This window comes from Synchiropus splendidus, chromosome 19 (genome assembly GCF_027744825.2).
Source record: "Synchiropus splendidus isolate RoL2022-P1 chromosome 19, RoL_Sspl_1.0, whole genome shotgun sequence".
NCBI lineage: Eukaryota > Metazoa > Chordata > Actinopteri > Syngnathiformes > Callionymidae > Synchiropus > Synchiropus splendidus.
In genome coordinates, this window is record NC_071352.1 from 17,747,134 (window position 1) to 17,763,243 (window position 16,110).

General features: G+C 52.7%; 1 protein-coding gene across 3 annotated transcripts in view; it reads left to right on the forward strand.

Annotated features, from left to right (window-relative positions):
* Positions 1–5,902: 5,902 nt before the first annotated feature.
* Positions 5,903–16,110, forward strand: part of LOC128750622 (glutamate receptor ionotropic, NMDA 2C-like) — a 33,076-nt gene continuing 22,868 nt past the window's right edge. For all 3 annotated transcript variants that reach the window (XM_053850946.1, XM_053850945.1, XM_053850944.1), the window contains exons 1-2: positions 5,903–6,421; positions 15,652–16,096. In XM_053850946.1, the coding sequence (XP_053706921.1) occupies positions 15,668–16,096 (429 nt within the window). In that variant the 5' untranslated portion in view covers positions 5,903–6,421; positions 15,652–15,667. The remainder of the gene's footprint in view (positions 6,422–15,651; positions 16,097–16,110) is intronic.

The following is a 16,110-nucleotide window of genomic DNA, read 5'->3' on the forward strand; positions in this document are numbered from 1 at the left end:
TCGGTCTGGCAGGATTCCCTCTTTCATCCCCCACCCGTTGGGTTTTCTTCTGGCCCACTCGGAGCTCCGCGGGGTCACGTGGGGTCAGCTCAGGAGCAGAGACGCAGAACTGGTCTGTTACGGTCTTCGTCGTCAAAGTTCTTCTGTCGTCGGAACGTTGAATCTATGCACTGCAACACAGATGTCATGTGACGAGGCACATTTCAGAGAGACTGTTACTCACTTGAATCCAAATCTCTGGGTCACCAGACTTCCATGAAACCTCAAAGAACTTTGACCTACTCTAGTGTAGCTCCCCTTCGTCCCACCATCGTCGTCATCATCATCATCATCATCTTTTGTTTGAGTCCAGGCAGCTTGCTGAGTTCTTGGTCACCACAGCAGTTTTCCGCTCACGATCCGCGCTCGGTCTCATCCGCCACCCGGTTTTTCGTCTCTGCTCCGACTTTGAGGTCGGGAACTGTGCTGCTGTTGAAGGTGTACAGGTGGGCGGGGCTTCACCTGGCGGGCCTGACGATCCATCTTCCTGAGCACAACTGCTGCAGCTCCACACTCGCGGCCCCTCTCCCCGCAATCCCACCCGCCTCACGCCCCCTTTTGTACTCCGCCTCCTCTTCTGTACATACAGCCCGCCCCATCCCCCGCTTCCTTTCAGGGGGAGAGAAAAAGAAATCTTGTATTTTGTTCAAATAATGATAAAAAAAAATTATTTATAAGGATTTTTTAAGAAATCTTTTTTCTGTTCCTTTGTAAATGTACCAGTGAAATAAGAGTTTAAAAGTCTCTAAAAGCTAAATGGATATATTGAAAGGTTTAAAAGTGTCTCACGCCCCGTCCAGCCCTCCCTCCCCCCAACCTGCCCCCCATCCTCTGTAACTCTTGTGTTTTGTTTTCCTTGCTTCTCTTTTCCTGCTTCAGATGAAGAGATCTATTTATTATGACATTAACGTTATTATAATTATGACTAATTATTAATGCCACCATCCTCATTCTTATCATGAATAAACTTGTCTACTTCAACATGGCCACTGGTCCTTCATGTTCGTGTCTGGGTGACGTGCTCACTGGTGAGAGCAGCAGCAGCAGCTCCAAGGCTGGAGGTGAGAAATGCCGACCTTTAAAAGTGCAGGAGCTGCGGGAGGAAACCCTCAACACAAAACAAAGTCCCACTGGTGGAGCTGTGCGGAGGACATATTGTCAACAGACCTTTGTCACGTGAGCGGCACCAGATGAAACTTTGATGCAAGTCATGGGACGTTCATAAAAGTACAACTACAGTATTGTGAATACAAATATTGTGTGCAAATAAAAGGACAGTTGTCGTTTGTGACTGGCTGCTCTGCCATGATAAACAACAAAAACCGACCACTGAAAGGGGATGTGATTTTACTCCCATTTCTCTTTGAACAAACCATCAGGGGAAAGTTGGCCAAAACGATTCCGTCTCAGTTCAGGCAGAAGCAGCGTTCAGCCCGCTGCTTCTGCCTGAACTGCTCATGCGCCGCGCGCCACTGACGGAGAAGTTGCACCTGTGGCGACGCTGTCTTGGGGAGCTCGTGTGGACACACGGGGTGGGAGGCGAAGGGAGTTGTGCCGCTGGACAAGACGGAAGGAGAAGAGGCCACCAACCTTCGGGAAGGTACCCGGGAGTTCAGGTGAGCCGCGCTGGCTTCCTCGCTGTTTCGGCAACCTACTGCCACCTGTTGTGTTGACTGTGTCACGTGTCAACTGAAGCTCGGCGTGAGAACAACTTGTTTCCACTGAATAAACCGCTGTGCAGACACCGGGTGCGACACGCATGCGCGCACCTGATGGGGGGCTCCACATCTCACTCTTTTTTTGACTTTGACTAGACACTTTTGTTAGGTTTTTCTTTTTGACAACCGCTCCTGGTGAGAAGCAACGCCCGGCGTGTGACGGTATATATATATGTATATATGCACCTGGACGCTCGGCCTCCCCTCCTCGTCGCCTCTGTTTGTCATGTCTTCTTCTCCTGACGGCGTGGATGGATGCGACCGAGCAGGCTCCGCTGAAATGCTCAGACGGACACTACCACAGTGGGATGGCCTCGGCGCTCAGTGTCACGTGGTTGGGTTACGGGTTGTTCCCTCAGCACATTTACGTGTCACGTCAGTTCCCGTCCATGTGGCGTTGCGTACCTTTATTGTGAAACCATTCTCCGGATGTGCTCTTCCGGTTTGTTTTCCTCCGCTGTACTTGTGTATACACGCACCAGCGAGTGTGCGGAGGTGCGAACCGAAGGAGAAACCGACCCGAAGAACTGGGGGAAGAGAAACTGCCAGGGACCACGAGTGTTGCGTTCCTCACTCATGGGCGAGCAGATCATATGACTGATGATGACGGAGAGTCGAGGAATAGGAGGCAGAAAGGCCAACAGAATTGTTCACCGAGTGGAGCGTGCGTTTTCCATCCAAGCTGCAGTTTAAACGTGTGGCCGACAGATGGCGCCGGCCCCCTTGCGCAGGCGTGCACGTGCAGCGTCAGTCCAGAAGGGACGACGGCGCGACACTCATCCTCCCTTTGCCTTTGACTGACGTCTGGCTGTGTCGTCACGCCGAGGCTGCAGTGACACGTCCTCCCCAGCAGAGGGGAACTGACCTGCTCGGGAGTGTGGCGGCCGCCTCTCTGGTTGGCTTCGTTCTCTCTCACCGAGCGTGTGATGTGCAACAGTGAAACACTGGTGGTAGACCAGTCGTGTCGCCACTGTTCTGACCTACATTTGTCCGGACACCGGGGTCACCACTGTCACGTAATGAACCCCGGTTATACGCTCGGTAGTCGGTCGTGTTCACTTTATTACGATGAAAGAACCGATGCTACGAAGAGACCTTTGTCGTCCTGCCTCCTTGGAAGCCTGGTATTACAACCACCGCTTGACGTCACTGTAAAGAGGTGATCTAGGGTTTGGGTCACCTGCTCCCCGGTGCTGTGTCATCCTCAATATGAGCGTCCTCGGCGGCACATGAATAGACCCGCGCTGAAATGAGAGGCGGACTTGATGTGAGCGAGTCCAACAGAGAGGAGTCAGGACCACCACTGGGGTCCATCTGCACTCCGGATTTACAATGTGCTGTCGCTGTGGCCGCTCTGTGGTCAGAGTCCAGAGCAGGCGGCCGAGCTGTGCGCCAGGTGAGCACCCACCTGGCTGCTGAGAGAGAGAGAGAGAGAGAGGCCGCTGACGCCAGAGACACACTCGGAGTGTTCACGCGCTTGTGTGCCGGCTCTGTGATGCGTCCCGTTTGTAGTTTCGTGACGGAGAGTCATGTTCAGCATCAGATTGAAACCGGCCCTTCGGGTCGGTTCTTGTGGCCGCCGCTAGAGGGCAGTGCTACACCACTGGTGTGGAGGCGCACCGCAACAACTCCCACTTTCTCTGTCTTGATCAGCTTTGTTCTGCTGATGACCGCTGGGCTTCAAACAGACGTCCGAGCTCGTCCTTCTCGGAACTGAGAGCTCCAGGTCAAGACGACCCAGAGCCGGACTCTGACCGGACTGATGCTGAGATCAGGGGCTGGAGTGCAACTCCAGAGTCGTCGTCGTCGTCGACCTTTTATTTGTAAGTCAAAGGCGGAGCTTTGCTGATGCCAGCAGCAGACGTCTCCCTGTCCTCCATCATGTGAAGAGGACGGAGACCAACTTTAATTCAGATGTCACAAGCATCGGTTCTGCCTCTGCTGGATCAAAGGAGTGGAACCATCTACTGCTCAGCGTCTGGTGGGAGCGTCTGAGGCTGGAGCGCCGTCTGTGCTGGCCTCCTCCAACTTCTCGAACACTTCCATGTTTGTGTGTTAAGTGCAGTCAGCGAGTTCAGGTTTCATTTCCTGCGTGAGGTTCTGTTGGCACCGCACCCTTTTGTGAAGCACAAGTGGAATTTGTGAAGGGTAGGAGCTCCACTGTGACACGCTGTTAGCCCAGCGTGCACTCGGCTGTTTTCACCTCCCACCAGGAAAGCAAGCTGAAAGCCTCACTGAATATAGAGACAGGTTTGAAATGATGAGTGTGACCTTTCCTGGATCAGATGGCTCCATGGTCAAGGTGAGGCACTCAGATTTCAGCGTCAACTCTTCACATCAGCAACAGGCTTTGAGGCTCCTCGGATGTGGTCAGCATCGAAGTGGAACCAGGACTCTCTTGTCTGGCTTATTTCATGCATGCTGTTGGACTCAGCTTGTAACGGCCAAGACACTTCCACGATCCATGATGTGGCGGGAACGGAACATCTGAGCGGTGTCTGCTCTCTGGCCTGTCTTGTTTCTTCTCTGCGCAGACGTCTCCAGTGTGGTTCTCCTTCATCTCTGTTGGTTTGTTCTCCCATATGAGAAGAGGATAGTTTTCGGTCGCTGTGGTCATTGAGGAAGTGTGTTTCTTTGTGGTCCACTTTGCCTTCGAGATCTCTGGAAACAGATTTCAGGTTTCAGCTGTGTTGCAGTGCAGGCGCTAACCAGAGGAACTTGAGATGAGGGCAGCTCGGTGGTGTCTCTCCTTCCCGTTCACCATGCCTCCACGTCAGCATTCCTCCATGAACGGAGGGAGTCTGCTCACACTAGAAGAGCCAAGTTAGACGTTACTCCCGGGCGTGGTGATCAATTGTTCCCCGAGTCTTTTGTTCTTCCGCCGCCTTCATCTTGACTCCTGAAGTTTGAAAAGATGACGAGCGTTATCTTCGCCTGCAGATCCCGGAAAAACTCCGGCCGATACGTAATTACCTGGAGTTCGCGTCACATTTGTTTACGGTATTGATCGGCCCATCGACCGAAAGCACCGACTCTGGAGATTTGTCAACGGTTATTACTGTCCCACCATCAGTCACCTGGGGCCGGCCGGCCGCGACTCGACAAATAAATATGACCTCGGTGCTCATCAACTCGTGCTGCTGCCGACACAAGCGCACAGAGTGAGGACTTCCAGGAGCGTCTGAGGAATGGTTCAACAAACGTAACGGCGAGCGATGATTCAGTCGGGTCGATGGCGGACGCTTTTATCGACGCACGTGTCATCCAGCGACAAAGCACATCAAGTGCTGTATTCGCTGCACTATAAGGACTTCAATTGCAGTTTTGTCAGAATTGATGTTCAAAATTCAGACTGCTGAAGGACAAAACACATCTGTGTCACTGCTGAGTCAAGTTGGACTGGATCTGAGAGCAGACAGGTTCAGGAAGAGAGTTCACTCTGCTGGGGACAGAGGTCACGTGACAAGCCTCATGTTGGACAGCTGTCTAATGCAGAACCACAGACCTCATCTGTGAGACAGGCCTCAGTCTGTGGCCCTCGTGAATGTTCTCAACATGCTGAAGCCCTGCTGCAAAAGATCACCTTGCTTTATTAGGCAATATTAATAATATATGATAACTGTTTTCACACTGTTTTATTCATGAGATACATGCATTTAACAACATATTATAAATGACTGACCTTTCCTTAAAATGTCCCCCCAATACGACGCTGGACTACTCTTGCTTGCATGTTAGATTTGGCTAGTGGAAAAAAGACATGGGCAGTTCCCCTTTAAGCACCTGAGGTCGTGTGTAACGCACCTGCGCACACATCCAGAATACGTGGTGAATTCCCCACGGACTGGCGCTGTGACTGGGGTCTGGTCCTGGGTCAGAGGGAGGGGAAGCTCACCTGACCAGAACACTGTCTGGAGTCATGGATTGGCTTTAAGACTTAACTGTGTGAGCCTTGTTGCCGTGAAGATACCCGACTTCAGGACACCTGTCAGGATGAAAGCTCCGCTGTTGCTGCTGCAGAAGAGGCTGATGACTTCCAGCATAGGAGGGAGGGAAATGACCAGGAGGGAGGAGGAGGAGGAGGAGGAGGAGGAGCGAGGGATAAATCCTTACTACACAGTGATTAGAGCTCACAAGCTCTTCCTGTGACAGAGAGTCAGGATTAGCGCTCTGCTGAGGGGATCAGGTGGGAGAAGTTTTCCACTGGACCCGCTCTGGCTCTCCTCCTCCGTCCCGCTGGGAGCAGGTGGGCCACTCGCCTGAGGACTCAAGTGACTTGTTAGGGTCTCCGGACGGTCACATGACAGATTCACCTTCAGTGTTTTCGGGGCTTCGGACCGTTCACCTGGAACATTCCGCCTGGAGCGTGGACATCCTCAATTTGTTCATTTGTTTTCCTCCTCCGCCTCACTTTGCTCTCCCCCTCCCCTCCCCTCCTCTTTTCCATCTTCCCTCCCGGACCAGCAAGTGAGAATGTGACCTTCTGCCAAAGTGCTGGAAAGCATGCCACCGCCACAGCGGGCTCCTCTGGTGCTGAAATAGACTCAAACAAGTCCAGGGAGGAGGAAGAGGAAGGGAGAGGGGGAAACGGGAGGAAACAAAGGGACGGCTGGAGGCGCGGACGGGATGAGTGGAGACGATCCGGGGCTGGATGCGGAGCACAGGTAACTCTCCCATGTGTTTGTCTCGTGCGTGTCGCCGCTGTCTCTGGTGGCAGTGTGTTTGTGTGGTAACTGTTGCTTTATCTCTGCGGGCTGCTGTTAACCGCCGCGGATCAATGCGTCACTGTGAAGTGTCAGAGCGGGACTCTCATACCTGCCGGACGCTCTGCTCAGCTGCAGCGGGGGACGAGGGGAAGGTTGTTGGGAGACAAACGAGAGATCTGTTCACGGCTCAAGGTTCAAGTGACTTTTAAAGTTCACACCACTGGGTCCACAGGTCCTGCAGTGACAGATGCTCTTCACTTGTTCAAACTTCAACATGTCTGATGGCCAGGCGGCAGGAGAGCAGAGGACACCAACGGATCAAAGCCAGTCGCGAGTGTCTGTGTCACTATTAGCCTGGGTGTCACTCAGATTGGCCCTCCTCCAACCCTTCTGCTTCTGTGTTTGGACTGGTGGGGCTGCCGGAGCGTGACATGTGCTGAAGCTGCTCTTCAGTGAGGCGTTCAAGTGCGATCTCAGAGTTTGGATGGCCAGGCTAAAGAGTGTGCTCTCTGCTGGCATCGTGGCCGGGTGTTGTTTGGGTGGTGCTCCAGAGGTCCTTTCATTTCAACTCACAACCCGGTCACGAGGTGACGCTCATGTGCTGGAGCTCCAGTTCTGCCCCTGGTCTCCTCTCAGCCCGGCGACATGTTTCTTGAATGTAGCCTTTAGCTCACAATGCGTGCCAAAAGACCACAGTCACACGCATGACCTGGGCTTTCCATGGTGATTCCTCCCGCCGGAGTTCTCAAGGTCACCCCTCGTTCAGACCGGGCTCTCCAGGCCACCCTGCTGGACGGCCAGAGAATCGCACTTTTCCGTTTCCGGTACGTTTTCAACAAGCCAGTAACACACTGGGAGCCCCGCGCTCGCTGGCCGAGACAGTTAGAAAAATGTCTCTTCATTACCAGCCACCCTGCTGGCTGTAATGGGATGTAGCGGAGTGTGTGTGTAGGGGAGGGGGGCGGGGGGGATAAGTGAGTGCCGTAACATCTGGAGGGGCCGCTCTATGAAGCGCACATACACAATTATGAAACTGCTCATCAGCACGTCACACATGCTGGTGGTGACGTCGGTCACCACCCCCCACCCCCGACCGGGTCATGTGACTATTTTGTCACCAAACTGATGTCTACAGGCGTTTTGACTTTCAGAACATGCCACAGTGTCGTCCCGGCTGCTGCGACTCTCACGCTTGTCGCTCGGCACGTGAACGCATGAAGCAGCTCAGACTCACAAACTGAAGTGACATTATTCTGACGTTGAACGTCAGTGTTTATCTGGCTTATTTCTTGACGATATATATCGGACTAAGTGTGGATTTTGCACTTCCCTGCTGGAAGCTTTTTCTCATTGGAATTTTAGAAGGCAGGACAAGTATATCGACAATATTGAAAGTGCATCTGAAGACAACAGTTGAAGCTGGTTATCATTCAGACAGAGATATGAAACATGAATGAAATCAGAATTCAGTTTGTCTAGTCATAAGTCAAATGCTACAACGGTGTGAGAGCACGCATGAAAAAAAACAAAGCTCTTCGTGTTCCACTTGTGAGGTCACAAGTCACGTCATGTCTCCAACAGTTGGGTCCGACACGGACACCTCAGGAGTCAAATCCCCTCCCTGTGTTCAGAAAGGTGAGATTGAACCTTGAAGGAAGGATAAATGGCTGCATTTCAAATGCTTGCAGCAGGTGATTGACAGCCTGCCACGTGCGTCCAGCGCAGTAAACATTGAGAGGATGGGCGGCGCAGAGGTGGCCGGACATCAGAGCCATCTCTCCAAGGTCATGGAGGAGGAGTAGTAAATTCACTCCGGACCGGGGATGGCCACGTTTGGCTGAGATTTATGGGAAGAGGAGCGCGTGCACCCAACATCCCTGAGGTGCCGCCGAGATGTCGGGGCAAGAGGAAGTCAGAGATGCTGCGACGCTCTCAAGTTTATGGCTGCGCTCTCGGGCACAACAGAGACTGTCGCGCATTGATATTCATGGCGCGGCGCTGCTACACCTCGTCTTACGTCCTGTCCCCGTTGAGAGGAAAACTGACAGGCTGCTGGGAGCCTTTGGTTTCTCCCCCTCCTCCCTCCACGCCCGCCTGTGTGGTGCCGTGTTTGGCTTCATTTCCGCCCTCCGACACGCCTGCATCTCAATGTTTCCTCATTAGCCCCGAGCTGCGGCGCAGCAGGTGGCGTCACCATGAAGGATGACGACAAGAATAACCTTAAAGAGAAGATGCCAGTGCTGTCAAATGAAGCCAGAGAGGTGGAGGACGTTGGGTCTCCAGAGGAAGCATGAAACTTGACACGCTGACATTGGAACGCCCCGGGCCGGAGTGTGTCATTTCCTCGTCATCTGGAAGAGAAACCAAGTCAAGCGAGAGGCACGTCCGTCAGTGTCCTCGCCACTCTGAGTCGGGCCCGGGACGTGCGACCCCATCACTTGCTCTCAACGAGTCAATGCAGGCGAAGCCATTTCTGACTCTTGCCATGCTTCTCTTGGTGGTGAGCCGTCTTTCTGCTCCGCGTTTTGAATGCCACTCCACGGGCTGGATGGAGCGATTCAGACACACAAACGCACACTGGCGGTGGATTAAACCCAAAGTGGTCTGCTCATATGTGGATTAGGGCATCTGTGTGTGTGTGTGTGCATGTACTTGTATGTGTGTGTCAGGGGTCAGTTCCATGTGTGGGCAGAGTGCAGGCAGGCGGGTGACAGCTGGTGGGGGGGGTCTGGTTCTGCAAGGCTCGTTTTAGCTTAACCAGGGGTTTTACACTGATCCCTGCTCCACATACGTCCGTACACACACCAGCGTCCAGCCAGACCCCAGCGACTGACAGACGTCGGTGGGCCATCACCTGTGTTTTCCTGCGGGGTCGAGCGCTCGGTGTAAAGTGTGAGGGGCCTGGGCGTCAGGTACACATCCGCCAGTATGTTGGGCAGAAGATGGATGAATCTGTTCGAACTCTGAGCTGAGACGCTGAAACATCTGTCCGATAGGGTTACGAGACGGTTTATAGATTGTTTTCCCCGCGAGAGAAAAGTGAGAAGTGAGGTTTTTTTTTTGCAGCCAGAAAACGTCTCGCTCCTGAGGCGGCCCGAAGCCACTGAGGTCAAGATGCTGCGGGAGCTTTACTCGGCGTGCCATGGATTTCCAACTGTAATAAAGCAGAACTATAGCTCCTCCATCTGCTGTGGCATTTAAAAGCTGCTGATGGAGCCGCTCTTCCTGCCGTCCAGCCGTTCGGCTTCCGCTGGCCGCTGATTATTCCCGGCCTGTAATGCACGAGGACACTCGCGCCCTCCGAATGATTCATCGGCCCTCGCGGCTGCTCTTCCACTCTCCTTGAGCCTCTTCCCGTACGTAAAGATCATGAGACCGATTGGGATTTCGTTTGCACTCCATTGACGACGGATCAATTGCGCCTGTTTTTCACGTCTTCAACAGGAAACCAGGCGCTGGAACTCAAAGTAATATACGTGAGAGGAGCTGTCGCTCTCCCGGGATCGGAGCCGTAAATCTCCGCTGATGTTCTGGTCACCTTTTCATAGGACAAGGCGTGGGGGACATCCATCACATGAGGACCATCCGAGTCACAATCGACCGACTCGCTCGCCACGTCTCTTTGTGCTCACGCTCATCATCAGCGTCCAAATTACCGTCCTTGGAAAGCGACGATTAGCACATGGCTTTAATCTTTTCGAAAGTGATTCGCCCTGGAAAGTAAGGCATTCATCACATTGTCCTTGTCTAACACCGTGGCTGGATGGGCCAATAGGGGGCGATCTTACTGTCGGTAATGAGCAGAGCAACCTTGAAAGTCAGTTGTCTTTTCTTTACGACATCCTCAACGTCTTTACCCTTCAACACGTGTCTTTAGCGCACATGTCCAAGTAGAACCGAACCGGAGCAACAGTTTTGAGGTCCCCAAGTTGTTGCCCCTGAAATCCCACCCCCCAACCTTCCCCATGAAGATGGCGAAAATACTGCGTAGAATGTCCCAGATGTTCCGAGGCGTCTTGGTGGTTTGTCTCTTCCACTCTGGCGACTTTGTCTTTCGGAACCCAGTAATGGGAGTCAGACTTCTTGGAAGTCCTTGATGAATTGCTCTGCTCTCCGAGAAGGTCCAGTCCAGGAGGCTGAAGATCAATGCCACATCGACGCAGATGTTTGTCCAGTGTCCGTTTAAGGCCTGGCTCTCTTCGGCGAGTTTCATTTTGAGGCTGCCAGAAGATTTCAAGTGTTTGTGAGAAGGACGCTGACGGCCTATTTGCATTTTAACGCTCTGCGGTGGCCTATAATGAATGTAAGGAGCTGTTGAAGTGATTCAAATGATTCCACAGAAATGAGGATGAGCCCTCGTGTCAGGCTGTTTGGAACGGCCTCACCGCTGACTCGACTTGTGTTCCACGTTTGAGTCCGCCACCGGCTTCAGTGGTGCGGAGATGAAAACAAGAGGAGGTCGCGAGTCAACTGTTGACAAATGACAGCTCAAGGTCGGCCCCGCCTCTCAGCTCCAAAGTCAGATTCTCAAATGAACGGGCTCAATTCCGCCATAGTAGACAGATAGATTTAGTAGATTTAATGCAGCCGCTAAATACAGCTCTTAAGCAACCGCTGACTTTCATCCCAAACAAGATGGCAGACATTTTATTTTTTTGTCCTGCAAGATACTTAGTTTGACTAGTCCAGGGTTGGCCAACCAGACGGAGGCCCAGAGCCCCGCTGTCTGACTGCGCTGCTGAACAGAGCCACGTCAGGCTTCACCTGTGCAGCTGCTCACACGACTCAGTATAGCGCTGAAAGCTCCTCCCTGTGTGTCACCAGCTCGTACGTCTCCGGTGCACGTCTTTTCCAAACCCCTCCATCTGACCCTGATCCTCCTGGAAATATCAAGCGCCGTAGATAGAAATGTGGGCGCCACTGACTTGACTCCTCTATGTTGGGACGTGGCTCCTGCCACCAATAACGTGGCCCCGCTCTGTGTGTGTGTGTGTGAGCCACGCTGCAGACTGGAGCGTCTCCTCTTCACTCCACTGAATTCAACGGACTTCGACGACTGCATGCAGCCTGGGAGCTGCAGGTTGGCCAGGTTCTCTGAGAAAGTTGTGGAGATGTCATGGTTCAGAAGTGAGCCAGTGTATCTTCATGGCCTTCACAGGGCCCCTCACCGGCGAACATTGCTCATGTAGAGCGTGACAAGATCTCAGATCCCTGTGGTGCTCCACACGGACCTCTCATGGCAGCTTGAGAGTCACACGTCTGAAAGTGCTGCAATCCAAAGTTGGGAGTTAGTAAGTTTGACTTGTGTAGCATAGCGCCCCCTGCTGCCCCCAAACACTGCTATGGCCACTTGACATCACATCCCAAAGGGGAGTTGGGACGAAGGATCGCTGTAGTTTCCTGCCGCGGCGTGATGGCGGCTGGAGCCTACAAACGCCGTCTTATCTGCGCGTTCGCAGCCGTGTCGGAAGTCTCCGCTCACAGGAACAATCACGGTGCAAACGCGCTTAGGTCTGCGCACTGATGGAAAGTGAGGCGCGGCATCCGAAGCAAGCTGAGGAAAGGGAATTAGAGAGGAGTGTGTGAGATTAGAAGCCAGGTTATCACTATCGCTCAAGTGTGCTCACCGCTGCAGCTCTTCCACCTGGCTCAGTTCAGAGCGGCCCACCTGTCCGCCAGCTACACGACAACCCTGTTTATATCGGCACGCCGTCAGGGTGAGGAGGATGCCATCCCATCTTTGTCTGTTTCATTTCAAATTTGGAAATGAAACAGACAAAAATTCCCTTTTTTTCCCTGGGTACAACTCCAACACCAACCATCCACAATTTCTCACCGCTTGTTGACTGTGACTCCTGTGGAGTCCTATACTGTGTCTGTGTCAATTTGGGTCACATGAGCGGCTGGAATTGTCTGGTGTACTGTAATAGTCTAGTGGCCCAGGGGGCGCTATGGCGGAGTTGCATCAGTGTTGCACGTCGGTGATTGATGAGGAGAAGCTTTAATGAGTCATTAGCGTGGTTTCATCATGGTCCTTTGAAAGTTTCAGCTCACGCAGTCATCTCTTGCGGGAGCCGAGAGATTTCGCTAAAATCATCTCCTTGACCGCGGCAGCGCGGTTCGGGAGGATTTGGTGTCGAGCGATCCTCCTCCCTCTGTGTCTCTCCGCACGGTTTGAGGAGTCCGAGTCAGCTGGCGTCTGAGACTCAGCCACGTCGGAGCAGGACGGAAGACGTGACCACGCCAGCCAATCCATTATTCATATGTACTTTCAAATATACCAATAGAAGGGAAGTGTTTTCATTTGACAAAACAAAACCCAAGTGGTCCGAGTGCTTGGCTGCGTTGCTCTGGAAGGGGAACCAAGATTTTCCCTCAAACTGTATCATTGAAAGTCACCCTATCAGCCTACACAGATGAACAGCAGCTTTTAAAACACATTTTGTCATTTCAATCGGCTGCTTATTATGACATGAGAATGCTCTGATATATATCCGCCTTCCATTCTATGGGAACACTGCAATCTCACTAAATGTTCCAGTCCTTGTTTGTGGTGTAACTTCTCGTTTCTTGTTTTGCTACATCATTGTTTCGGGGAGGAAAAATAACAGTAAAGAGAATAACTGATCATCTATTTACGCTACTTATTGCTGGTGCTTGTCCTTGCTAGTTAGTTGCTTTGCTTTTCTACTAAATCTGTGGCTTGGGTCGTGAACTGATCCGCAAAAGGGCCGCGGTGGCTGCAGGATTTTGTTCCCACCACCTTTTCACCAAGGCTTTAACATTAAGGAGGACGTGTACAGCTGGAGGATGTGCTTGTTTTGGCTGACGTGTGGCCCTGTGAGGGCTGGTGTGAGACCCCTGCTTCAGTGGTCTTCTGGGCTGCCCGTGGATCTGAAGTGGTGGCACAAGCTGTGCTGACCTGAGCTCTTAACACACTCACAGTGGTTCTGTCCTCCTCATATCAGTGTCATGTTGGACACTGCTTGTACACCACAAAGTGTTTTGGAGATATGAGATTGTAAATTGTTCTTAGGAACACCTGCTGGTCGGATGAAAGTCCTGCTGCAACGCCACAGCCACGCGCTGCATTTGAAGAAGAGTTGATCTTGTTTGTTTCCTGACATTCTCTTTTGTTAGCGTCTGGGATTTGCCTCTTCTTTTTCCTGACAATAGACCAGACAGCCGTCCAAAGTCCGCTCCATTTTTCCAGAGAAGCTTTGACTCAAAGATGTGAAATTGACTGGACGACCACTTCCAGATGGCTTCTTTCCGACCTGTTTGTCTTCTCTCTCCTCCCGGATGTGTGTCGGTGACCGTGTGAGAGCTCTCTTCCGCCATAAGAAAACAGCCGCCTGTCACCGTCCCTTATTGATGACTCATTCTCTGTTAGCGTTACTTCTGCGCGCTGACCTTCGCAGCATCTCAGGTGAACCTCAGATCGCACACGCGGAGGTCGCAGCGCGCTCTGCATGCGGACCACGTCGCGCTGTCGTCACCGCCAGAGACATGAACCCTAAACGATTGCAGTGCTGTCGCAGCTAAAACATGGCCGGTGTCATTGACGGGAAGGAGCGGGTCGCCCTCTCACGGCAGCGACTAATCACTTTAGGAGATGATTTATGGGGCGGCGCTCAAACCAATCACAGCGCCGGCATGTGTGAAGTCTCTGGTTTGGGCTGCAACATGTGACGGACTGGAAACGCACCTTCATGAGCTGGTGTGACGGTTCCGCCGGGGCAGGTTTCCTGTGGCCTGTCTGAGCTCTGACAGAACCGCCAGCCCTCTCACATCAAGCACTGAGGGTGGAGCGTCACTGGCCTGACGGATGCCACAAACCCTGTGTCCCTCGCCCTGCTCCTGGGTGGCTTGGTTCAAGGCAGATGTGCGACGTGTATAGAAGTGGGACCCAACCCTCCACGGCCGATATATTTGTATATCCGCCTTCCATTGTATCAGAACGTTGCAATCTCACAAAATGTTCCGATTCATTGTTTTTTGTTTAACTTCTCATTTCTTGTTTTGCAACACTTTTTTGGGGGGGGGGGGACAAATATGAATCTATGTATGACAACACAAGCAACCAGAACCTTGTGTGTTGAGTGAGTAACAAGCCCGGAAATAGGTTCTGTGGAGCTTCAGTCAGTCGCTGACACTGACCTGTTGCCGTCATCCGCAGCAGGTTTTCAGTGCAAGGCACTGATGAGAAACTGAAGCTGAGGCAGCTCCTCCTCAGAACCTTCTGGCTTCCTCAAACCCTGAATAGTGGCGCACAAGTTGAGGCCAGGTTTTAAGTCCGAGCGCTGCCCAGTGACACGCAGCAGCCAAATCTCTTGATACATTTATACAGTACAATCAAGCCTCGGGCAGTGACGCCTGGCAGGGATTACGAAAGGGATTACGATATATTCACCCCAGTGGGATTCCCATCACATGCTGGATCAGATCCGTGTCACCGGGGACCAGCCTGCAGCACTCCCCACAGGCACAAATGTGTCTGTGACAGATTTGACAACAAGCCCAAGTCCCTGTGACACCGCTACGTGGAGCTGCACTTGGACCCGCCGCCGCCGCCGCCGCCACTGGCCTCCAGAGGGTGGAGAGCAGAGCAATTAGATATTTGTTGGCAGAAATGAAGAGAGTTTGGCCCGTCGCAATCCAGTCCATTAGTGACGCAACGTTGCACAAAGAGCTGGGGTTTGTTCAGAACTTGGGGATTTCGATCCCGGACGTAAATATAGACTTCCTACATAATTAAAAATGTCACTTTGCAAACCGTGAAACAGCTAAGGAATGAAAAGCAGACTGTGGACGTCAACTATCTGGACCTGAGGCAGATTAAACTGCTTTAACGTGAAAAACCAAGCAACGCAAAAAGTAATGTCACGAGAGAAAAATGAAAATCCTCTTGTTCTCCATTTGTTGCATTAAACACGGAGCACCATCTGTTGGCTTGGCCGGCGGAACACAACAGCAGCGTGGTGGCAGATGCCTCCTAAGACGCACCAGCCTGGACCCGACTGCATGTTGCACGCTGACACTCTAAAAATACGACGGCTCTTACGCTGCAGCCAGAGCCAAGATCAAGTGAAATTGGACAAACAGTTTGGTTTGACTGTGGCGGGATTACTCAACAACAATAAAAATGTTTTGTTTTGGCCCCTCCTCCTCCTCCTCCTCCTCCTCAGGCAGTAGGCGATTGAGATGGGCGTCCTCGTAGGCTGCTGGAGCGACTCCCCCTGGTGGCCGCCGCTGCTTCTTCTGCTCCTGCTCGGTGATGCCCCCTGCTGCACGGGCAGGCCGTTTGGGCTTCCTGCGCCGTCGGTGAACGTGGCCGTGGTGTTCAGCGGCTCCACGTACCAGTCGGAGATCAAGGGGCGGCTGAGCCGGGAGAACTTCATGGACCTGCCCCTGGAGGTGAACCCCATCACTGTGCTAGTGAACAACACGAATCCCCGAGCGCTGCTGACACGCATCTGCGACACATTGTCCACCAACCGCGTCCATGGCGTGGTGTTTGAGGACAACGTTGGATCGGAGGCGGTGGCCCAGATCCTGGACTTCATCTCCACGCAGACCGCGGTTCCCATTGTGGGCATCAGCGGAGGGTCCGCCGTCGTCCTGCCATACAAGGTTAGTGTGAGACG